This window comes from Canis lupus, unplaced genomic scaffold, assembly GCF_011100685.1.
Source record: "Canis lupus familiaris isolate Mischka breed German Shepherd unplaced genomic scaffold, alternate assembly UU_Cfam_GSD_1.0 chrUn_S1716H1910, whole genome shotgun sequence".
Lineage (NCBI taxonomy): Eukaryota > Metazoa > Chordata > Mammalia > Carnivora > Canidae > Canis > Canis lupus.
The window spans coordinates 20617-46681 of record NW_023330565.1 but is presented as its reverse complement, the minus strand read 5'-3'; the positions used below and the strand labels follow the sequence as shown (position 1 = coordinate 46681).

The window sequence follows — 26065 nt, the reverse complement described above, 5'->3', positions numbered from 1 at the left end:
GTGTGTCCTCCTGCACCTGGGTGCTCAGTAGGTTAAGCATCTACCTTTGGCTCATCTCATGATCTAGGTTCCTGGGGATCGAGCCCTCATTAGGCAAAGAGTCTGCTTCTCCCTCTCCCTCTGAGCTCTCTCACAAGGAAAGAAAGAGAAGGAAAGAAAGCGTCCTCAAAGAAACCAACAAAAAAGGTGAACGTCCATTTAGAACAACTTCTGCTTAGCAGATTGAAAGAAAAGGACTCCTTGTTATTCCTGATCTAAATTCTAACTGGTATGCTTAATAATCAGTAGTATGTGTCTTTGCTACCCTCAGCTGGTGTAGAAACACAGCTCTGTATTACAAGAAAGTCCCCATGGGGCACCTGGGTGGCTCAGTGGGTTAAACATCTCTGCCTTAGGCTCAGGTCCTGGGGTTGAGCCCCCATCGGGTTCCCTGCCCAGCGGGCAGTCTGCTTCTCCCACTCCCTCTGCCCCTCCAACCTGCTGCTCCTTGTGCTCTCTCTAACATAAATAAATAATCTTTAAATGAAAAAAAAAAAACAAATTTCCCCAGTTCCTGCCCATTAGAAATCGAAACTAACAATTTCCCTGTACCTTGAGAGAGTTTAGGTTTCATTCATAAATGCTGAGAGTTTCCAGCTGCCTAACTAGCAGAGGAAGTCACCTTTGTCTTCCTTCTTCAGCAACAGAGAAAGATTTGGAAAAATTCTGGCTTTTCTTTAAGCAAGCTGGCTGGGTTGGAAGAGTCATGCAAGGACTCAAGGACACAAGGACATGTGTCAGAGCATGAACATCCACCCTTGTCCTCACTCCACAATGCCCTTCATTAAACGTGTGTGTAGAGGACAGTGTTCTAGATCTGAGAAGTCTCTCATGCCATGAAATCAGTGGGTGGTGGGATTTCCAGAAGAGGGATGCGAAAAAGTCAGCAGACCCTGAGTTTCAAAGCTTTCCTTCTTGCTTGGGCAAAGAGCTAACTGGATGAAAGTAACTGAACACACTTAAATTAGACATCAGTGACCTTTATTAGGTGCAAAGTAGTATTCCTGACAATAGTAATATGCCACTGTTACACCTGTTCATCCATTAAAACAACAGCCCCTCACCCAGAGCTAACCAGATCCCATAAAGTTCCCTGTAAGTGCGTTGTGATCTTCATAACAAGTGACAAGAAAGATTAGGACAGCTCATTAATAAAACAGGTTCCATAGGCATCTTGATTCCTTTTGGTTTCCTCTCAAAGAGCTCCAGCAGACGGCCACTTCAAAGGTTGGTCCTTCTTCCTTTCACCAGCTGTCCTCCCAGTCTAAAGACATCCTGGAAATAAAGCCAACCACAAGGAGTCCACGGAACACTGGGAATGTGTTCAGCATAAGAAAAAAGTAGATTTCTAGCATCTACGAATAGTTAAGTGGAAAAACTCTCACAGTGGTCCTATCAGTAAATAAACCATTTTTTAAGACTCCCAATAATTTACTTGTCAACATCTGAAATCGTGTTGAACAAACTGAGAGAGCCAGACGCCAGTCAGGCCAGTCAGCCTGTGCCAATTGGTGCTCCTGTTGACTACAGGTGTCCTCAACAGGCTTAGCATGCTGTTTGGTCAAGAAGACCTGTACTCCTTGTCTGGCTTTCCTTTAGCCACTCGCTGCCTCATCTAGAGTGATCTGCTCCTCAGTGAAAATCAGGTCATGATTTGGTATTGGGGTGATTTGGTATTATTGCTTTGTTCTTCATCAAACAACTGAGACTTTTGAGTCAACAAACTTTCTTGGGGCACCTGGGTTGCTCAGTCAGAGTCCAACTCATCTCAGGGTTCTGGGATGGACTCTGTGTTGGGGTCCTGGCTCAGTGGGGAATCTGCTGGAGATTCCCTCCCTCTCCTTCTGCCCATACCCCCACCTCCTGCTCACGTTCTCTCTCTCTCTCCTCTCTCTCTCTCTCTCTCTCTCTCTCAAATAATTGAAATAAATACTGGCGGCAGTTCATTCATTTACAACCTTGACAAACTGCCAACACAATATATGCTTTTGTTTTCTGCTGCAAGAATCAGTGTGTTGCCCGGAAGCCCCACTTCACAAAATAGGATGCCTTCATAAAAGCGTTTTAAAAACTGGGCAAAGAGAGAAGGACAAGACTTCCCACCATCGGCAAATGAGAAATGAGAGTCTTTTCTGATATGGGGTAGATTCATAGGTTCTAAAGGGAGAAGGGGCCAAGGGGGAAGTAAGATTCTTCAGCTAGGATTGACTTTCAGAAGGTGATTCCCAGTGGCCCAGTAGCGTAGTGCTGGTGTGCGGTACTCTTCACAGTACTAGAGGGGCCGAGTTATCATTACATTCAGTCTACGTGGAGGTCCTGTCACCCCCTAGGAAAACATATATTGGTGATTCCTGCAAATTGAAACATAGGATCAGCCTCTTGGTTCGGAGGCTAAAATGTCTTTGTCTACCAGGCAAATATGTTTATTTCTTTGGCTTGACTGTAATTTGTCTGGGGATCATCGGCAGCACTGAATGCCCACTAGCTACACGCAACTACTTTACAAGTGTTGTGTATTAAGTAGCAAAGCATATGAAATAATGTCTCATGTCCCCTCTTGATAAGCATCAGTGGTTTCTGCCATCAGCTCCGTGGAACCCCAGATGCTAACTGACCCACACAGAAACCTGCTTGAGAATTGCTTCTGGGACAGTTATTGGATCTGCATATATGTAAATACTCTGTTGTAGAGAAATTAAGGGAGACCTATGGGTAACACCCCAAACCTTTAACTTTCCTTATGTGCATTCAGAAGGTGGCTTTTGTTGCTCACTTGCTCTCCTCCAGATCTGCTGTTTCCTTTCCTACCTGCCTGTCCTGGAACAGGATAGCCTACACAGCACAGGGCGGCCAAAAGACATAAAGAAGTCTGGGATGCTCAGGTGCCCCACGTGGGGGAAGCAAGTGTTAGCTGAAATTCTCAGTGGATCTCAGCAAGGCTTCTGCACGGTGCTCTAAACAATGCACATTATGCTTCCAAATTAAATCAGGGATAACAGAGTTGCCTGGTGGCCCATTTGGTTAAGCCTCTATGTTCCACTTAGTTCATGATCTCAGGATCCTGGATTGATCCCAACATCAGGCTCCCTGCTCAGCAGGAAGTCTACTTCTTCCTCTCCCTCTTTCTCTCCCCACTGCTCATGCTCTCTCTCCCTCTCTCTTTCTTTCTCAAATAAATAAAGAATATCTTTAAAAAAATAGATATGAGTATTGTCATGCATTGAAGAAAATACTCTTATAAATCTTTCATCTCATACAAACGTACCTGCAAGCTGGTATCTTTCGGAATTCCGTATAATCTGTGTACTAACTCCATAACTTCCCTCTCAACGATTTCTTGACTGGTGCCTTTCACATCGATGTAGTGGCAGTCAGCACTGGCGAAATGGCAGGAAATTGCCTGTGCAGGGTGAAATGATTAATATTGGGGGAGAAAAAAATCTGTTAACAGCAACAACCAAACAGAAAGACTTCTTTTAGAACATCAGCTATTTCACTAGCATTTGATTTCTAGAATGTTCCATCGTGTCTTGGATTAGCCTCTTTGGGGTTGGAGTCTTTTCTCCCCCTAGGTACAGCTAAAGGCTGACTGAGAAATTCCAAGAGGTTTTAAGCTCCCTGGGATACTTGTTTTCAAAATGGGCTGAGAACATAATGACAAGAGTAAGAGGACTTTAAACTTTTTAACATGTGATTTATCTAGCTAGTGCATATCCTCCAGTCCTAAACAGGAATGGGTTCCAGGGTTCTTCATCCTCTTCTTAGTCACAGAAGTTAGTTACTCAGCTGAGTTTGTGGTGCTTTGTTATTTTAATGTCTAAAGATCAGGGAAATCAACATTAAAAATACCTTGCAAAGGAAAATAATATACACACCCACCCCTTTCAAATCAAAAGGACATTTGAAGTCCAAGATCATTCACATAAGGTACACATCTTGTTTCCTTCTTAAGGGAAAGGAGGTTACTTGGTTCTCCCCATTCTTTTTTTTTTTTTTTTTTTTTTAAGATTTACTTATTTATTCATCCAGAGAGAGCGAAGAGAGAGGCAGAGACACAGGCAGAGGGAGAAGCAGGCTCCCTGCAGGAAGCCCAATATGGGACTCGATCTTGGGTCTCCAGGACCACACCCCAGGCTGCTCGCCACGCTAAACCGCTGGGCCACCGGGGCTGCCCGGTTGTTCCCATTCTTGAAAAGGTTATCAGCAGATAAACTTAAAACTCACTTTCCTAGTCGCATGTTAGTTCTCTTCTCTTGAGATGACCTCACCTCTCAGAAGGGCTGTCTGCTTTGCTTACAACATGAGATTTGTAGACAGTGGAGTCACAAATTCCATTTCCTTTTTTTTTTTTTAATTTTTATTATATATATATATTTTAAATTTGTTCACGAGAGACACAGAGGGGAGCAGAGACACAGGCAATGGAGAAGCAGGCTCCATGCAAGCAGCCCGATGTAGGACTGGATCCCCGGACTGGGATCATCCCCCTGAGCCAAGGCAGACGCTCAACCGCTGAGCCACACAGGGACCCCCATTTCCCATGGAAGCCCCCAAACCACACCAAGAAAAAGTGACATCCAAGGGGATAAGTACATTACCATATATGCATTTTTAAGTCTTTTTGTAGGGGTTCATCTTTTCCCAAATAAAGTAGTTCAAAAACTATTGAAAAATTACAAAGTTAGGATATTATCAATCACATTACTTGGTTTCTTATCATTTACCTTTTAGTTTCATACAGTAATCACTTTATACTATATTTTCAGGTTTTGACATGAGATCTTTCAGTATGTTGTTATCCTACTCAGTTTATAACCCTGATCATATAGGAAGTAATATAATTCTCTAACTCATACAGACTTTAAGACTATTTGTCTTAGCTTGCTGTTTTGATACAGATGGATATACATAAAATTCCATTTTTTATATCAAGTTGAATTTTGACACCAAGGACACATGATAAATGGCCAAATTCATGAATTTCATGAACATTCATATTATTTATGTCATTGTGGCTGTACCCCTGCTTGTACAGTTCTGAGGATCATGTTGGTGGGGAGTCTGATCTAGTCTTTATTTAAAATTTTGGCATTGTGTTCATCAAGGTATTTTTTGCATTGATTTTGATTTTCTAAATACTGCCTTAAACTATCATTTAACTTGATTGTTGAGGTGTTTGGCACCATCCCCCGACCCCTGCTAAATTTTCCCTGGAGGAGAGGGCTTTCTTGCCTCACCCTCATCCTGGCCCTGTTGACCTGGTGGAAATATGAATGAATGGAAGATGAAACATGGTAGCTAACCCTGCACCTAGGGAGACAATGGGTGTTGGTGTGACAAACTGGCACGCTTCACTCAACCCCAAAACCCCCCTATATATCGTAATAAGAGCCATGTAATGTGGAATAATGTCAGTCCACAGTACTGTCAGAGCTGCTGAATTTTTGAGAAGAGAGAAATCTGGGAATATGGGAAATTTTGTCAAATTTTAATGCAAGCAATGAAATCAATAGGTTTTTAATATATTCATAGCTAAGGGGCAAAAACCATGGCTCGCTGCTAAATCTTATTTCTGGGCAGCCAATTCAATAACAAAGCTATTATAAACTGCCGTCATAAACGGTTCCTATATCCATTTCCCATTTTAAGATTTTAGTACATCATCCATTCTTTCTGTCTCCAAAAGCACAGGCTGTGGGCTACCAAGCAACTCTATGAATGTTCCTAATTCACGATCAGTAGGATTGGGAACCGGAGGTCACATGGCCTCCTACTGATAACTTAGCAAAAAAGAATGTGGTATCAAATATATTTCCTGGTAAATAAACCAGAGCAAGAGCAGTTTAGTTAAACATCACAAATCTCATAAAGTTTCACATATCTTGACATTTTTGCTTCTAACCTATTCGTCTTTGGAAAGCACGGTGATGTAATGCATACCTTGCGGTATCCTTGAGTTCTGTTCCAGCCAGATCCGTGGATGAGCAAAGGATGAAAGAAAACGGTGTCTCCTTTCTCCATCACGAGGTGCACGCGGGGGCTGTTTTCATCATAGTCCTGGATCCCATAGAACATTAAGTTCACGCCCCCCCTAGAACACATAAGAGAACCCAACTCTGTATTTGAGGAACCCAATGACTAAAAAGTAGATTTCCTAAGTTCTTCCAAGAGAAAGATAAATAGATTCTTAACAGGTACTGCAAATATACAAAAGCTTCTCAGATGTGTGGCTGTGAAAGTCACATTGTGATATTAAAATCATGGATTTAGGGAGGCAAAGGAAGATGCTGAAATTTCTTCTCACCCTTCATAACTGTATTATATTGAGGATCTAGATCAACGTTGCATGTTGCAGTTAACATGGGAGATCACCTTTCAAGCCTGAATGTATAATCATTCTTTCCCAGGATGATATTCTCCTCACCTAGAACTTTGCCTGAACCATTCTTCTATAACTCAGGAGTACCTCTAAGAAGCTAATTGTTCTCCCAAACCAGCAGAGAGAAAATCTCAATTTTTCTCAGCTCAGAAAGCACTGATGTCACATGCAGAGTAAGGAAAGAAAAACAGTAAATTAAAACATTCTGTTTTTTATAACTATTTCCCAAGTCAGTTATTTCATTAAGTAATAGTTATGGTGGAAGGACGGCATCACATTTCCCTTCCTGAGACTGTGCCACATTCTTCTGGGGAAAGGACTGCTTTCCTGCTGGACTCAGTTGTGGTTTTCATCCAGTGCACTTCTCTCCTGGCCAGGGTTGATACGTGACCTAAGCTAAGTCAATCTAACCGCCCACTGTGGTCACTTTGAATCTGAGCAGAAGATGGAAGGCACTGGTCATGATCACAGTTCAGTTGACCCCACCAGGTGCCCCACCCCGAGTGTTCCCACTGAACATAACCCCCACTCTCCTGCTCATCAGAGCTAGCCAGCCTTTCCATGGACTCAGCAGGTGCCTGCCACCCTCCAAAACACTTCGTTTGGCTTAAGTCAGCCACAGCCCACTTCTGTTGCCTGCACCAAACTTTCCCCAAAACTCAACTGAATTTGTGAATCTCACAGTTTCAGTTATATCAGAATCCAGACCCCAGTATTTTCCTTGGCACTAATGCTCAGTGCAAGAATCTAATTGAGACAGAAGTCCTGAAAGCCATATTCTTTACTTCCTACAGACCACATTCATTCTTCCTGCGTTAACAACCCGTGCTCTTCTCTTTCTGACCATCATTATGGGATTTCAAGACCATATTGTCTGATACCTAAAACACTTATCATCTCCTCTCTGGTTTCTCTGCCTCTGGAGCCCTACCTCCAGTATATCCTGCTCTAAGCCTCTAGATTATCATTATTGAAGGATCAATTTGATCTCACCATTCATGGGCTCAAAAGCCTTCTATACTTTTCCATCCTCAACTAGCTCAATTCCATACACCATGTAACAGTCATGCAATGGAATACTACTCATGCTTCCCCAGAGCCTTCATTGGTCTCTCTAGCAGTAAAGAGATGATTCCTCTCTCTTCTTTATGCCAAGAGCCATCAATCAGTGGGTAAGTTGTAGTTGGCACTTTACACATGCATGTGGTGTTGCAAGTGTTGACATCTTACCTGTGCAATTGGGCTTGATAATTTCATATCCTATATAGTACCTACCAAAGTGCCCCACACTGGTCAGCTTTCCAACACTTCTTGATGGAAAAATGGTTATTTTACCTGACATCCTTGAATCTTCCCTGACCCTAATTGTAAATCCTATAATGATGTTTTGTAAGGAAGGAAATGCCATCTGATTGTTAAAGCTCTTTAGGGAGAGTGATGTGAAATCAAAACAAACAATATTCTGGTTAAGATTTCTCCTCTAGGGGTGCCTGGGTGGCTCAGTCAGTTGGGCGTCCAAGTCTTGATGCCAACCCAGGTCATGATCTCAGGGTGCGAAGTTCAAGCCACATATCTGACTCGTGCTCAGCAGAGTCTGCTTGTCCCTCTCCCTTCCCCTTTGTCTCTCTCCTCCCCTCCTCTCCCATTGCTTGTGCTCTTTCTCTCTCTCTCAAATAAATAAATAAAATCTTAAAAGAAAACAACGACAAAAACAAACAAAAAACAGATTCTTCCTCTGAGCTAGAACATGAGACCCCTAACTCTGGGAAAGGAACAATGGATAGTGGAAGGGGAGGCAGGCAGGGCGATGGGGTGACTGGGTGACAGGCATCGAGGGGGGCACTTGACAGGATGAGCACTGGGTATTATACTATAGGTTGAAAAATCGAACCCTATAAAAAAATACAAAAAAAAGCTAACCTCAAAAAACAAAAAACAAAAAACAACAACAAAAAAATGATGCCTCCTCTACGCAGACATACCTCCCATTGGGGACAATTGTGTGGCTTCAGATAGCCTTTGTGTGTGCCTGGGAACACACACAGACAGCCATTGTTCCTGTCGATGTGCTCCATGGCTGTCCAAGCACAGACAATTTTATTGCTGGGCCTGAAGGGGAAGTAGTGCAGATCCTGGTGCAAGGGATGGCGGGATGTCTTCTTGCCTGAAACAGAACCTGCTGTTAATACACACTTGCATCTCAGATTTCATCTCTTTTGCCTGCAAAACCACAGCAATGACTATTCCCACAAAACCCAAAGAAGTGAAACAACATTATTGAGAATCAGTCCAGAGAGATAAGCATCAAATTTGAATATCAAATCCACAGGACAACTCCAGATCCTCTATTTTTTTTCTGGGTTTCTGGGAGCCGAGGACTTACTGACACACAACATTCACTAGCAATTCATACACGTCATGAACTCTATTGCATTTTATTCCTTTGTAATTGTGGTTTGGGCATAGAATCTAGTATTCAAGAAAAAAAAAGTTTGAGTAATTGAAGAGAGCAACCAAATTTGAGGTTCCCTGTTAGCCTTCTAAGTGGCTGATGCAAAAAATATCAGCTAACTAAATTAATAAAAGGCCTCTAAGGGCTCCTGGGTGGCTCAGTGGGTTAAGCATTTGCCTTCTTCTCAGCTCAGGATCTCAGGGCCCTCGGATCAAGCCCTGCATAGGGTTCTGCTTAGCAGGGAATCTGCTTCTCTCCCTTCCTCTATGATGTCTCTCCCTCTCAAAAAAATTAATAAAATCTTTAAAAATAAGAAAAAATAACCATAGAGTTGACATCTGAAATCCTCTTCACGATGAAACTCTACTTCACAATTCTTATGATACATACTGTTTTAAGACTTAAAGGTATATACACATTTTATACACATTTGGGTTTTTTTTTAAGATTTTATTTATTTATTCATGAGAGATACAGAGAGTGAGAGAGAGGCAGATACACAGGCAGAGGGAGAAGCAGGCTTCATGCAGGGAGCCTGATGTGGGACTTGATTTCGGGTCTCCAGGATCACACCCTGGGCTGCAGGCGGAGCCAAACCGCTGAGTCACCCGGGCTGCCCTTATTTTATGTTTTTAAAGATCTTACTTATTCATGAGAGTCACAGACACAGGCAGAGGGAGAAGCAGGCTCCCTGTGAGGAGCCTGATGCAAAACTCGATCCCAGGACCCCAGGATCACGACCTGAGCCAAAGGCAGACCCTCAACCACTGAGCCACCCAGGCATCCCCACATTTGTTTTTCAAAGTTCAGCAGTTATGCACAAAGCTATAGTTTGAATCCTTGAAACTTTTTCTTACTTTTCCCTTCTGTTTTTTTGTTTAGTTTTGTTTTGGGTTTTTGTGTTTTTTTGTTTTTTGTTTTTTGTTTTTGGCTTCTACTTTAAGAAATAAAAGCACTTTACCAGAATCTGGAGGTTTGTTTATAAGCATTGCATGCATGGCCATAATATTGGGTCCAGTGAAGCACACCACATATTTCAGAATCTAAGAGTAAAGAGTTGCATGAGAAATCAAATAAACAACCACGTAGTACAATGTACACTTATTTGTACGAGAGTCAAAATGCACATAGTTATACAAAACACTTGGTAGAAGTGCCTGGGTGAGTCTGTTGCTTAAGCATCCATCTCCTGATTTCAGCTCAGATCATGTTCTCAGGGTCATAGGATACAGGTCTGCCTTGGGGTCCTAGCTCAGTAATGGGTCTACTTCAGGTTTTCTCCTTCTGCCTCTCCCTCTCTATCAAACAATTATTTAAAGAAAAAAAAAAAGTTGGTATTTCCCAAAGTTGCAAACAAAGAATGAAAAAGTCAGCACTGGAAATCTGCAACACTCTGAATTAAAAAGTGGTTTTTTTTTTTTAAGATTTTATTTATTCATGAGAGATACAGAGAAAGAGAGAGATGCAGAGACACAGGCAGAGGGAGAAGCAGGCTCCATGCCAAGAGCCCGACTTGGGACTCGATCCCAGGTCTCCAGGATCACACCCTGGGCCAAAGGCAGCGCTAAACTGCTGGGCCACCGGGGCTGCCCTTAAACAGGCTTTTTAAGCCAGTTGGAAACCAAACCCCATTTTCTATGAGAATGCGAAGAGTTTCTCTCAGCTTTCAACTGGGAAGGGCAGGAATACCCTCCTTTCACCTGACACTGTCCATAGATGCCCAGGGAGAAGGCACCTTCCTCTTCCCCTCACGGAGACTCTTCATAAGAAGGGACCACGAGGGGCACCTGGCTGGCTCAATCACTAGAACATGAACCTGTTGATCTCGGGGTCGTGACTGCAAGCTACTCCTAGAGTGTAGAAGTCACTTTTTAAAAAGGTGGTAGGGGGACACCATTGCAGCTCAGTCAGTTAAGCATCTGCCTTCAGTTCAGGTCATGATCCCCATGTCCAGCTCCCTGCTCAGAGAGGTGTCAGCTTCTCCCTCTCCCTCTGCCCCTCCCTGCCACTCATGATCTCTCTTGATCTCACTCACTTTCTCTCTCAAATAAGTAGAATCATTAAAGAGAATAATAAATGAAAGGACCATGAGAGGCCCCAATAACGTGCAGCTGCCATGCAGAGCCCAGGGGACAAGAGAACAGCAACAGGGGGACACTTCACAGTCAGGCCACCTCCCTTTCCACAGCTCTTCACTGAGGGCTACAAACCAGACAGTGATAGAAAAGGACACGCAGCAGGGAGTGAGATGAACAGGTCCCTCCTCCCATGGCATCTATATTCTGTTGGAAGGATGTTAAATAATGACATGGGCACTGGTGCTTGACAGCAAGGTGCAGTTACAGAGTATGAGGAAGCAGAGGCGGGGTGGGGAGGCTGAATTTGGCCAAAGGTCTGGCAGCGGGTGTGCTCCCTCCTACATCTAACCCACTAGGGAGGAAAGCACTCAGCTTTGCATGCCTACCACCTGCCAGGCGCTTTATGTGTCAGCCACTTAAGTCTCACAACAATCCCTGAAAAGTAATGCCCCCAGGAATTAAAGATCCTTTAAATGATCATTATCCTGCAGATAATAAAGTGCCCAAGGTGGCAGAGCAATTTCAACGAAAAGGACGGTATTCCATCTCCAGTTCTGTCTGACTTCAAAAAATGAAGCCTCTTCTACTGCTTTCTCACTACTTGATCTCCCGTATAAGCCATATTGGCAATTTGAGCATGAAACACTCGAAATGGTCCCAAATCCTAGGAGTCGGGGCTCATATTTGTTTTTTTTTTTATAAAGGGTGTCATCTTTTATATTTTCTTGTGATATTTTCTTTGAAGAATATATTCCTCAAATATATTTCTTCATATACTTTCCTTTCCTGTTTCCTGGTTTTAAGTAATCTCTATCGCTTGAGCCCACGACTCTGAGATCAAGACTCACATGCTCCATCGGGCCATGCCTGCCCAGCATCTCCTACCAGTATTTTCTAAACTTCAGTGACTCAAGAGACATTTTACCATTTCTAGCATATGTTGCTAACTGCCCAATATTAGTCAATAATTTTCCTAAATTAACTCATGTCTTATCCTGATTAATAATATTCCTGAAGTCATAGGTTTGATGCACCAGCTACTTTTTCCAATACATATTGAAATAAATACCCAACTACTATATCGTACCGTACCCACCTCCTAAAAGTCATTGCATGAACCAGTAGGTGCATGGTGCACACTTGAGAACAGTGGGAACCCTGGAGGCCTCCGGGTACCCAGGGCCTCAGGCAACACAAGTTGCCTCTAACTTCAAGCTTTTCCTCCTTGATTGATGCTCACAAGTTCCATTTCCATTGCAAGACTTGAGGTTGGGAAGAATAGATGATTCAGGGACCTTGTCCCCCTTTGTCCCCAACCCAAGGGGCTGGACATGATAGGTGGCCTGCCTGTACAGTCTTCTCTCATGAGGAAAATATTCTTTCTTTTTTTTTAACATTTGTTTAAAGATCTTTTTAAATTTTAAGTAATATCCACACACAACCGGGACTCTTGGGTGGCTCAGGGTTGAGCCTCTGCCTTTGGCTCAGGGTGTGATCACAGTCCAGGTAACAAGTCCGGCATCGGGCTCTGTGTGAGGAGTCTGCTTCTCCCTCTGCCTATGTCTCTGCCTCTCTCTCTGTGTCTCTCATGAATAAATAAATAAAATCTTTAAAAAATAATAAAAATAAAACTAAAAGCATTTGAAATAAATGGTTCATAAACTGTGGTACATTGACACAATGGGATGCTATGCAGAAGTTTGCAAGTATGATATAGATATAGATACACGTGATAATATGTAAGTCATATGGGAAGATGTCTGAGGTCTATTATAAGTGGACAAAACACAGTGACAACCAGTTTGTTCCCGTGTTACACAAAAGGTGGGAACCCTGGAGGCCTCATCGTGATTCATCTAACACAAGTTACCTCTAACTTCAAGCTTTTCCTCCTTGATCGATGCTCACAAGTTCCATTTCTATTGCAAGACTTGAGGTTGGGAAGAATAGATGATTCAGGGGCCATGTCCCCCTTCGTCCCCAACCCAAGGGGCTGGACATGATAGGTGGCCTGCCTGTACAGTCTTTTCTCATGAGGACAATTTTCTTCCTTTTTTTAATTATTTATTTAAGTATTTTTTTTTCTAAATTTTAAATAATCTCCACATGCAACTGGGACACCGGGGTGGCTCAGCGATTGAGCATCTGCCTTTGGCTCAGGGCATGATCCCAGTCCAGAGATCAAGTCCTGCGCAGGCTCCATGTGAAGAGCCTGCCTCTGCCTCTGTCTCTGCCTCTCTCTCTGCGTCTCTCATGAATATCTCATGAATATCCTGAGTATCTCACTTGGTTAAATGTCCACCTCTGGGTTGGGGCTCAGGTTATGATCTTGGTCTAAGGATCCAGCACTGTGTCGTCCTCTGCACTCAGCAGGGAGTCTGCCTGAGGATTCTCCCTCTACCTCAACCTGTGCCTTGTCCCCTTCTCATGCCAAAAATAAATGCATAAATCTTAAAAAAAAAAGTGCATACCTCTTAAAAACTAAAAGATCCCCCATGCTCTACCAACTAAAGCAGCCAGGTTCCCATTAAGTCAAATTATCTACTAGCATTTGGGGTTATAATTTCCAAAATGTTCTATATGCAAAGTGCCCCTTAAAAAAAAGTGTGCCATGTGTCAAGGGACACATGAGTGGCTCAGTGTTGAGTGTCTGTCTTTGACTCAGGTCATGGTCCTGGGGTCCTGGAATCAAGTCTTACATCAGGCTTCCCACAGGTAGCTTATTCTCAATCTGCCTATGTCTCTGCCTGTCTCTGTGTCTCATGAAAAAATAAAATCTTTAAAAAACAATAAACAATCTAAAACCATTCTAAATAAATTATCCATAAACTGTCATATATTTATGCAGAAATTTGCAAGTATGATATAGATACATAAGTGATAATATGTAAGTGATATGGAAAGATGTCTGAGATCTATTATAAGTGGACAAGACTCGGTGACAACCAGTTTGTTCCCGTGATACACAAAACGTGGGGGGTTACGTATGCATTTTCATGGCCATGAAAGAATTCTAGTTGAATACACCTAAAAGCTTGGCAGTGAGTGGGGCTGAACGTTGGGAGACTTCACTTTACATGTTCTATATTATGTGGATAACTTTATAAACATGATTTATGCTTAAAGAATGAGAATTTTTTAGACAAGTTTAACTCTAAAGACCTACTTAAACCTCTACTACCAGATTCACAGAAACAAAAGCAACAATAAATGGATGTATAGTGAGTGGGATCTGCAATGTGACTCCTGTTGATATGCCCATATTCAGTGTGAGAGAGGCTCCCCCTCTCCACTGCAGAATTCCCGCCCTTCTCCACCAGGTTAATTACCAAGCGCCAGAGCAGGGTATCTCCACCTGGCCAGTATTGACATTTGGGGCCGGATAATTCATTAATTGGGGGGAGGGGCTGTTCTGTGCATTATAGGCTCCCTGGGCTCCATTAGCGGCATGCCCAGGCTCTACAGACCAAACCTTGTGACAACCCTACAGGGCTCCAGGCGCCACCAGATGTGCTCCTCCAACTGAGAACCACTGCTCTACAACCACCAGAGAGGGGCTCAGAGAAAGGAAAAGCAGCAATTCCTGGGGCAGGCATGTCGGTGGGCTGTTAACCTAAAAACAAAGAAAACACAGGAAGGTTCTCCAACCTCAGGGAGAGTGCAGTATCTGAAGAGTTCCTTGTCTTCTTGGAAGTCTTGGATCTTTGAAATCATCCTTTCACTTGGAATATATTCTGATTTTGCAATGGACACATCTCTCATTATTATCATTTGTTTTGGTTTCACCTCCCCTCTGCAGATCCTTTCAAACTGGTCCCTAGGAAATGAAATTGGCAGATGATGTCATTACTGCAGGCTCCAGGCACCTGCCTGGCCAGTTCTGTGGAAAGATCCACAAAGATTGAGGAGATGGTGTCTCTGCACCAAGTTGACCTCCAGGCCAGACTGAGCAGCTCTGAGCATAGGGTGAGGAAATGGCCAGCTCACAAGCCCCTGCCTCCTCACTGTGAGGCCAGAATTCGCTGTGAGAACTCACATCTTCCTTAGCCTAAGAAAACAGTGGGGGAAAATTTGTGATTTGGTTGCATCTGAGTAACAATGGCAAATACTTCTCTCCTCCATTCCATGGGCCAGGCCCGGTTGGAAGCACTCTGTGTGTCTTTTACCTTATTCAGTCCTCACAACAACACTAGGGCTCAGTACTATTATCCCCATTTTACAGATGAGAAAGGAGAGGCATGGAATGTAAATTGCCCCAGGGCACACAAGATTAAGTAGAAGGGCTAAGATTAAAGCCAGCCCTTCTTGCTCCAGAGCTCATGTTCCCAACCAGTTCCCAAGTAACCAGTCCCTGAAAAATATCTGAATATGCACACACTACTCTTACTACCCATGTTCCCATTGCAAACATACAACATATTTCTTAAAATAATGAAAGGTTACTGTACCTAAAGCGTTGAATGTCCGGGTCAGACACCAAACTTTTAATGACAAGAAACCCATTTTCTTCATAAAATTTTCTCTGTTCTAGGCTTAGGACATCATTATCCTGAGTATACCTAAAGGAAAGAAAACTTTCAAATAAGTCCAACTGAAAAATCACAACCCAACACTATGTATCAAGAACCTGAGAAATGTTTCTACTACTCTTCCATCCGGCATTTCTATTTTTTATTTACTCTAAGAAAATATCTGAACCTTTTTATTTAATGTCTAATGGTTTCTTTTAAGTTTGTTCATTTTTTTAAAAGTAATCCCTATATCCATATCCCATATGGAGTTCGAACTCATAACCCCAAGATCAAGAGTCATGTGCTCTTCTGACTGAGCAAGCCAGGAACCCCTAAACTCAACATGTATTTAGAAAAGGTCTAAATCCAAAACATTAACTACTGTCACCAAAAAATAGAAGAATAATTAATTACTTATGTCCACTCAATGGGATAGATAGGACTCGGGCTTTAAAAGTGAAGAGCATGTGCCCTGGGGTGGCTTAGTCGGTTAGGTGCAAACTGGTAATTTCACATCAGGTCATGATCTCATGGGTCCTGAGATTGAGCCCATGGCTTACTATGGCCTCAGTGGGGAATCTGCTTGAGATTCTCTCCCTCTGTCCCTCTCTCACTCACTACCCCTTATGCTTTCTCTCTCTTAATTAAATAAATCTTTAAGGGATCCCTGGGTGGCGCAGCGGTTTGGCGCCTGTCTTTGGCTCAGGGCGCGATCCTGGAGACCTGGGATCGAATCCCACGTCGGGCTCCCGGTGCATGGAGCCTGCTTCTCCCTCTGCCTGTGTCTCTGCCTCTCTCTCTCTCTCTCTCTGTGACTATCGTAAATAAATAATTAAAAAAAAAAATAAAAAAAATTAAAAAAAATAAAAAATAAAAAAATAAATAAATCTTTAAAAAAAATGAAGGACTTAATAGCATGGACAGTGCTTATAATAGTAAAATATACTTAGATTTGCACAAAACCAAGACACTACTTGAAATTAATGAAGAGAAATTTTTTTAAAAACATGTTTTATAAGTGATTGCCTTATGTAATGGAATTATGAATGATTTTTTAAAATTCCTTTTATTTCTCTGATTTTGTAATTTGTTTTGTAAGGAATAAGTATGGTTTTTTAGGTGGGAATCAAATCCAGTAGATTTTATATTTTAATTTTATTTTAAATATAACAGATTTTATGTTTTATATTAAATCATACATTCTCAAAAAAAAATCATACATTCTCAGAAGAAATCAAAGTTGAAAAATCCAAGTCAGTTTATGCACAACTCAGAGCATCCCATCCATTAATTTACATCAGAATTGTGGCTCTATGATAATATTCCATGGATATCATGTCTTCTCCTACAAAGATAATTTAAGATAAACCAAAGATACTACCTAATAGAGCAGTATGACCACACACTAAGGGCTAACTTCAATGAGGTGTAACATGCCTGAATGTGAAATAACCGGGGTAGGGGATCCCTGGGTGGCTCAGTGCTTAGCACCTGCTTCCACCCAGGGCATGATCCTGGAGTTCCGGGATTCAGTCCGGATCAGGCTCCCTGCATGGAGCCTGCTTCTCCCTCTGCCTGTGTCTCTGCCTCTCTGTCTCTCTGTCTCTCTGATGAATAAAAAAATAAATAATCTTTAAAAAGAATTAATCAGATTATACACTTCTAAAATTTTTTGCCTTTCTAAATGTTAAAATACATATAAAAATTAAGTCAAGGTCTTCAACATTTTCCCTAGGTTTAATTAGAACAAGTCCAGGCAACAGAGGATTTTTATAATGAATTATTTTTTTAAAATATTTTATTTATTTATTTATTTATTTATTTATTTATTTATTTATTTACGAGAGAGAGAGAGAGAGAGACAGACAGACAGACAGACAGGCAGAGGGAGAAGCAGGCTCCATGCAGGGAGCCCGACGCAGGACTCGATCCCAGGTCTCCAGGATCAGGCCCTGGGCTGAAGGAAGGCTCTAAACCACAGAGCCACCCAAGCTGCCCCATGAATTATATTTTTAATTTTATTTATTCTCTTTAGGGATGGAGGGAGGGAGGACAGGCAGGGCAGGGTGAGCAGAGACGGAAAGGGGCAAGCAGACTCCCTGCTGTGTACAGAGCCCTCCATGGGGCTCCATTCCATTATCCTGAGACCATGACCTGAGCAGAAATCAAGAGTCAGATGCTTAACACACTGAGCCACCCAAGCGCCCCACCCCCTGTGTAATAAATTCACCGGACAACATGATATGTTGTATTTTATATCTTTTTTTAAAAAATATTTTATTTATTGTTTGTTTTTTTGTTTATTTGAGACACAGAGAGAGAGGCAGAGAGATAGAGGGAGAAGCAGGCTCCTCACAGGGAGCCTGATGTGGGACCTGATCCCTGGACAGGGATCACGCCCTGAGTTGAAGGCAGATGCTCAACTGCTGAGCTACCCAGGCATCCCCTGTATTTTATATCTTAATTACCACTAGAAAAAGCTGTATATATGTATATCATATGGTTTTTAATGACCATTAGATCTACTTACTGGAATTGTGGAGGATGGAAGCTGTTTGGAGACACAGCTCCCGAAGTGGGGTAAGCTACCTACAATATGAATTAAGGCAAATAAAATTAAATTTCAGAGTCAGCATTTTCTGGAACCCACAGTTGGCCCTGGATTAGCCCTCATCCGGGAAGTCACACAGAGCTGATGACAGGTATGCGCCCTTGCTTCCATCATTTCAATTCACAAAGTCCTGAGGAGGGGCTGGAAGCCCCAAGACCTTTATCAGCATTCCAGCTGCCCAGAGAAGGTGGCCTGGACCCCTGGGCTCAGTAACTGGTCCAAGGTCACCCAGCAGAGAATGGCTGAGCCCACACTTGAGCCATCACTGTTTCCTTCATAGATTTCCCTAGTTTATTCTATGTGACTATTCCTTCCACTAAACTACTGAACAAATAAACATTGTAAGGTTCATGTCTAACAGTGAGGAGCAATGTACTCTTCAAAAGAAGTATTGAAGTTAGTGGCAGTCCAGACCAAAATAGGAGAAGGAGTAAGGCTCGTTAAAAAATTAAATAAAGAGTCCATTAAATCAACAGGCTCCACTCCAGAGCTGAGCTAGAAACAGGAATCAGATGCCTCGTGGACTGAGCCACCCAGGGGCCCATGATATCAAATGTTAACAGCAGTACCAGACTGGACCCAGTTATCCCTAGTCCCAGTATGTTGGTGCTTCTCACTGTTGGGCATGTATCCGAAACAAGTGAAAACAGATGGCTGGGCCCCACTCCCGGGTGTTTGGAGTCCAGGGTCAGAGATGAGCCTGGAATCTGCCTTTCTAGCAAGTTTCCAGCTGCTGTTGACGGTGCCCGTCCCGGGAACACACTGCTTTAGTTAAATGGCTTCGGTCAAGAGTGTGCCTCTCCCCTGGCCTGGGTTTCTGCTTTCTGGCCCGTCGGATGAGATCACCTCATCAGCCTTGTGGGAGGGCGGCTGGACTTTCGTTTACCGCTGCATCGCGGCTTGGAACTCAGAGCAATCCTACAACAGCCAGTCTCATTTGTAGGAAAGGTTTCAGGACCCTGCCCACAGCAGGACAGAGACTAGTCCCGCGGCTTAAGGGAAAATCGCGCGCAGCGTTTCCCAGGCTCCCCGAAGTGGCCCCCAGAGGGATCAGGAGACCCGGTTCTATCCGGCAACTTGGTGTCCCTGTCCTGCAGCGACGTGTCCTGGATGCCACAGCAGTGGCGCCCACGGCGCCTGCGAGCTGCCCTCGTGAAGGCCGAGGCCGCGGAGAGCGCGGGCCCCTGGGCGCGGCGGGCGGCGGGCGGCGGGCGGCGCACGCAGGTCCCGGGCAGGAGGGGAGCGCCGGGGCCGCGGCCAGAGCGGGCTCCCCCGCGGAGGGGGCCGGCCCGGCCCGAGGGTCCCGCTGCCGCCCGCCCGCCCGCCCGCCCGCCCGGCCGCCCCGGGCAGCTCCGCGCGCGGTGCCGGGCCCGTGCTTCGCCTTTCCCGGGCTCCGGGCGGCCGCGGCCAGAGGCCCGGGGAGCTGCGCGCAACGCCGCCTGCTCTCCGCCCGCAGCGCGGGGCCCCGGGCCCGGGACGGCGCGGACGCCGGGGGCTGGGGGCGCGCATCAGCCCCGGGGCCCGCACTGCCCGCGCCCTCCCGGCGGCCGGATGCCCCCTGCCGCCTGCCGCCCTGCCCCCCGCCCCGGGCGCCCGGAACAGGCGGGACCATCACGGGGACGCGGGCGCCGACCCAGGGGACCCTGGAGGCCACCCCTCCTGCAGCCCGAGCTCCCGCAGCCCAAAGGATACGCCGGTCCTGGCGGAGGTCTGGCCGAGGTGTCCCAGCACGACGCGCAGGCGGGCGGCTGCCTGGCGCTGGTTCATGGCCGCGACAGGAGACGGCTCAGCAGGGCCTGACAGCTGCTGCAGGGCTGGGCGTGGGGGGGTGGGGGCTGATGAGGAGCAGTAGTGGCCCAGGCGGAGCGCGTAGAACTCCCGGATTCTCCGTCGTGCGGAGATGCCCCGGGCCTCCTGGGTCCACGCACTGGGCGCCCCGGGCGGAGAGGATGGATGCCCGCACACCCTGCTCCTCGAGATCGCAGAGATCCTTTCAAGGGCTTCTAACCCGGTGAAGGTCGTCCAGGGAGAAGTGAGCCAACACATGACCCATGCTCCCAACCGGGACTTTCAGTCTGTTTAATCCCACGTGACTGTGCCCCTCCCTCCCTGTGCAGATGCTCTGACAATTCACATGGTCGTTCACCCATACAAGTAAGGTGCTGATCCAAAGAGGAATTTGGGGATCCAGTCTGAGGTTGCCGAAACATACTGGCTTCTCATTCAAGAAAAAGAAAGTCCCTGAAGGAATGACTCTGAAGCTAGTGTGATCCACAGTCTAGTATTTTAAATTTTCTAAAACTCTGAAGTTTTATCTTTCTCTCTCTCTTTTTAAATTCATTTATTTGAACTAATTTCTACTCAACATGAGGCTCGAACTGACCACCCCAACATCAGTAGTTCAGGATCCACCAACCAAGCCAGGCCTTCCCTTCTCTTCCCTTCCCCTCCTTTTCTTTCCGTTCCGTTCCAACAATTCAGTTTCTTTGGGGTAAGTATGCATGATACTGCCACCACCATCGAGGTCATAACCACCATCCCTTCTCAAAATTTTCTCCCATACTCTTCACCTCACTATTTGTTTGTATGTGGGAAGAACACAAGATAAGATCCACTGTCTTAGCAAATTTTAAGTATATATTGCAACATTGCTAGCTGTAGACACTATGCTGTATTATAGACTTCTCGAACCACTTATGTAGCTTCACTGAAAGTTTGTAGCCTTAAACCGTCACCTCTCCATTCTCCCCTCTCTTTAACCCCTGGTAACCACCATTGTCTCTGCTTCTGTGAGTTTGACTCTTAAATTCCTTGGGTAAGTGGGAGAAGGAGGTACCTGTCTCTCTGTGACTGGCCTATCTCACTTAACCTAGTGCCCTCAAGCTGCATCCATGTTGTCACAAAATGGTAGGATGTCCTTCCTCACTAATGCTGAATCATATTCCATTGTATGTGTGTACCTTGTTTTCGTTACCTTTTCACTTGTTGACCACCACTTAGGTTTGCTTTATCTTGCCTCTTGTGAATAGTGCTAGGTGGAGGTGGGAGTGCAGATATCTCTTGGAGATCTAATTTCAGTTCCTTTGGATAGATACCCAGAAGTGGGATTACTGGATCATATGGCAGTTCTTTTTTTATTTTTATTTTTTTTTAAATAAGAGAGACACAGAGAGAGAGAGAGAGAGAGAGAGAGAGAGAGAGGAAGAGACAGAGACCTAGGCAGAGGTGGAAACAGGCTCCCTGCGGGGAGCCCAATGTGGGACTTGATCCCAGGCCCCGGGATCACCACCTGAGCCAAAGGCAGACGCTCAACCACGGAACCACCCAGGCGCCCCTCATATGGTAGTTCTAGTTCAAATTTTTTGAGGAACTTCCATACTGCTTTCCATAATGACTGTAAGAACTAGAAATTCTTTCTAGAATATCTTTTCATCCAGTCTCTGCAGATGATTGACATAGCATCTCATTGTTTCTTTTTTCTTCTTCATTTTTCTCATTGTTTCTTTGTCTTAAAGAGTTACTTCAGGAATGTCTCACCTTAGAAATATGTCATCATTTTGGTTTCTTCTTAAGATTTTATTCATCAATTTGAGAGAGAGATAAAGGAAGTAGGGGTTAGGAGCAGAAGCAGTGCGACAACAGAGTACATGCTTAGTGCACAGCCTGATACAGGTGTCAATCCTAGAACTCCAGAATCATGACCTGAGCTGAAGGTGGACGCCTAACCAACCTGAGCCACCCAGGTGCCCCCCATATGCACTATTCTCTCTAGTGAGAAAAGGTGCAAAATTACTGTTGAAAGTAAATTATATTATCTATGCAACCAATACCTTGTCTAGAGAAAAAGGGTGCTCCGAGCTTGGGGGATGAGAAGCTCAAGGAGGTAGGTTGGGGGAAATCTAGACCTCTCTCTGTGTACCCACATACATGCACACACAAGATACTTATGTATCTGAAGCATCATTATCTATGCTTGCTTTATTACTTCTAAAAATAAAGAAAAGCATCGCAGTAGTAGTAGCAGTATAGCTATTCTGGTCTCTCTTTACAGAATAAAACTGTAAAACTTAGAATTCGGTTATAACTCCTTGAAAGGCAACGCTAAATTCAGACCAAAACTGCTGGCTCAAACATCTCAGATCAGAACAACTTAAAGCACTCCCATTTATTCATCATAAGGCATGCAGAATTGCAGACTACAACGTACTAAGTTATTTTAAAAATATTTGGCCAAAAAGTACATATTGCTTACACAGTAAGTATTTCAGCATCTCTTCCTAGGCAGAATTCCAAGTTTCAACACAGCCTGCGCAAATATACAAGCTGAGCCTTGATATTGACAGGTAATTCCTGTTGCCCATAGGAATAACCTACCTCACCAGGGCCGTGCCCTTTCAGACTGTAGTTTAAAATGCCGTGCATTTTAACAAGCTGTATTTTTGTGGTTTTTTTTGTTTGTTTTTTGTTTTTTTTAAATTTATTTATTCATGATAGTCACACACACAGAGAGAGAGAGAGAGAGAGAGGCAGAGACACAGGCAGAGGGAGAAGCAGGCTCCATGCACCAGGAGCCCGATGTGGGATTTGATCCCGGGTCTCCAGGATCGCGCCCTGGGCCAAAGGCAGGCGCCAAACCTCTGCGCCACCCAGGGATCCCAACAAGCTATATTTTTGGATAAATCATAGGATTTAAGGAGAACAACTCACTATACCAAGGTCAATGTGAAGTTTTAAAATGCTATCAGGAAGCCAAATAATTGTCTATTTATTAAGTATTCACCAAATTGGAAGATCTCCTACACAGATTTTGCTAAGAGGTCAAATATTCAATCACTTGATTCTTCAAGGAACTCTCCAAATTCTTGGGCGTGGGTGCGTGTTTGCTGGGCCCAGAGTGGTGCTGCCAGAGCAACTGCACTTTCCTTCCCTCCTTTGCCTCTTCCTGGCCCTCTGGGACACTCCTCAGATCTGTGGTCCCAACTTCAGTGCACGGAGCCACCTGGGATGCTGGTGGAAGACAGACTCCCTGGGCCACCCAGAACTCGGATCCTGCGGGTCTGTGGCGAGACCCGAGACCGTGCCCGTGACAAGCACCCCCAGATGATCTGGAATGCACTCTGGGAAACCCTGCTTTAAAGACCAGTTCTTCCTCCTCGGGATCACATGAATCACACAGACCTGCATTTACAAAATCCAATCTTCACGAAGATGATTTCCTCAGGGACATCATCTGCTTAGCTCCCTGCCTCTCAGGAGACCTGCCACCGAAGAAGCCAGCAGCATTCAAGACATGATGGACATTCAAAAGAATTCAGATTTAGTCATCACCAGTATACCAAAAAAAAAGAAAAAAAAAAAAAAAGCCCAACAGTATGTTCACCTTACTCAGAGGTTTCCAACACATTTTATTTTGTAGAGCACTGGTTTGTCGCTTTTTGAGGACCAACATGTGTATAAATCCCTATAAAATGTCCAATTACAGTCAGTTCCGTAGCAGCCTGTCGGGTCCCGCACAGCGTACTTATGGCTTGAGTTCCAATCCCACTTGCAGAAAGGCTGCCCTCTGGCTCCTCGTGGAGGGTGCATCCAAGCCGAGCCTCTTCTGGGGCTTCATCTCCAAGGGGCGCTTCCTTTGGGGAGGAACAGGCAGGCTCTGATGTCCAGGCTTTGGTGCCTGGAGGCAGGAGGCGTTGGGAGGCTCCTGGGCCAGGTGCTGTTTCTCTCAGGCGGACACTCGAGGAGTCAGCGCTTGTGCTTAATGACCACAGTCCCTCTCACTTTTGTGGGTTACAACAGAGGGAAGCCTCTGTTCTTAAGTAACACGGAATAAACACCTTTTTAGATCGCCTATTTGTTCTAGAACTACAAAATTTAATTCAAGAAAATATAGGTCCCATAAAAGACTTTAAAAAGTTTCTTTTAAGATTTATTCACTTATTTGAGAGGGAGGGAGGGAGAGAGAGAGAGAGAGAGAGAGAGAGAGAGAGAGAGAGAACATGCACACAGAAGGAAAGGGAGAAGCAGCCCATGCCCCACCCTCTCAGCTGAGCAGGGAGTCTGACTAGCTGGGGGCCTGATCCCAGGATCCTGAGATCATGATCTGAGCCGAAGGCAGACATTTAACCAACTGATCCACCGAGTCACACCTTCACTGAAAGAAATCTTTAAAACCAAACAAGAACTTTTCCTCTTTGATTTGATTTTCTACATGGAATCCTCCTTTTACACAAGACTTCTTGTATATTTTTTAACTTAAAATCAAGATCATGAAAGAGTGTATCCCTAAATATCTAGATGCTGTCAGTGGCTCTGTAATCTTCAAAACAGAAAAAGCTGAAACCTGTTACCAAAGCCTTCAAAGACAGAAAAGTGTATGGATTAGTAAGTAGAAATAACACATCTGGAAAAGTAGCTATTCATACTTTACCAAAAGTTAAAAACTGGCAACCACTGATCTTTTTACTCTCTCCACAGTACTGCGTTTTCCAGATTATCAGAATTGGGATCCTAGAGCATTTGATCTTGTCAGATTGGCTTTTTTCACTCAGAAATATGCTTTTAAGGGTCCTCCATGTCATTTATGGCTTGATCGCTCATTTCTTTGTAGAACTGACTAATATTCCTTTGCCTGGGTGGACCTGTTTACTTATCCATTCACCTGCTGAGAGACTTCTTGGTTGCTTCCAAGTTTGGCAGATACGGGTAAAGCTGTGAAGAGATCCGGGTACAAGTTTTTGGGTGGACAGAAGTTGTCACATTCAGTTCGGTAAATACCAAGGAGCAGGACCGCTGGATCGTATTAGTATGTGGGTTTTTTTTTTTTTTAAGATTTTATTTATTTATTCATAGAGATGCAGAGAGAGAGAGAGGCAGAGACACAGGCAGAGGGAGAAGCAGGCTCCATGCAGAGAGCCCGACGGGACTCCATCCAGGGTCTCCAGGATCACGCCCCAGGCTGCATGCTTCGCTAAACCACTGCGCCACCGGGGCTGCCCTAGTATAGGTCTTATAAGGACTTTGTCCCAGTCTGTGGCCTGTCTCTTCATTCTTAGCATCTTTCACAGAGTAGAGATTTTTTTGGTATAAATTCCAACTTGTCAATTTTTTCTCTGAGGATCATTGCCTTCGGTATTGTATCTAAACAGTCATAACTAAAACTAATGTCCTCTTTCATTTCCGATTTTGATTATTTATATTTTTCTCTTTTTTTTCTCAGTTATTCCAACTAAAGGTTTACCCATTTTATCTTTTCAAATGATCAGTTATTAATTTCATTGATTTTTTTTATTTCAAAGATTTTATTTATTTATGATAGACATAGAGAGAGAGAGGCAGAGACACAGGCAGAGGGAGAGGGAGAAGCAGGCTCCATGCCGGGAGCCCAACGCGGGACTCGATCCCGGGACTCCAGGATCGCACCCTGGGCCAAAGGCAGGCGCTAAACCGCTGAGCCACCCAGGGATCCCCTCATTGATCTTTTCTATTATCATTTTCATCTTTTTCATTTATTTCTGCTCTGAATTATTGTTTCCTTCTCTTTATAATTCCTTTAGGTGTAAAATTTTATTGTTTATTGGAGGTATTTCCTGCTTTTTGAGGTAGGCCTGTATTGCTATTACCTTCCCTCTTAGAATCATTTTGCTGCAGCTTACAAATTTTGCTGTATTGTATTTCTGTTTTCATTTGTCTCTAGGTATTTTTCCTCCTTCGATTTCTTTGATGACTTGTTGAGCATGTTGCTTAATTTCCACATTTTGGGGGATCTTTGTGTGATTAATTTTTATTTTCATACCACTGTGGTTGGAAAAGATGCTTGAGATAGTTACATTTTCCTAATTGTCCTGTGTCCTTTGTGTGCTCTGTTGTAGAGAATGTCCCATGTACATGTGAGAATAATATGTACACCGCTGCTTTGGGGTGGAATGTTCTACATGTACGTATTAGGTGGTTCTGGTTTAATTGAAAACCATCAATTCCTTATTGATCTTTTTCTCT

At 44.1% G+C, this 26065-nt stretch overlaps 1 protein-coding gene across 1 annotated transcript; it reads right to left on the bottom strand.

Annotated features, from left to right (window-relative positions):
• Nucleotides 1-998: 998 nt before the first annotated feature.
• Nucleotides 999-20131, bottom strand: LOC119878555 (phytanoyl-CoA dioxygenase, peroxisomal-like). The gene is made up of 9 exons (XM_038589173.1): nt 19763-20131; nt 17990-18048; nt 15397-15507; nt 14597-14765; nt 9832-9913; nt 8401-8582; nt 5980-6153; nt 3305-3439; nt 999-1314 (listed from the first exon to the last, which is right to left on the bottom strand). The coding sequence occupies exons 1-9, from the start codon at nt 20114-20116 to the stop codon at nt 1261-1263; spliced, it is 1320 nt and encodes a 439-aa protein (XP_038445101.1). The 5' UTR covers nt 20117-20131; the 3' UTR covers nt 999-1260.
• Between the last annotated feature and the right edge of the window lie 5934 nt (nt 20132-26065).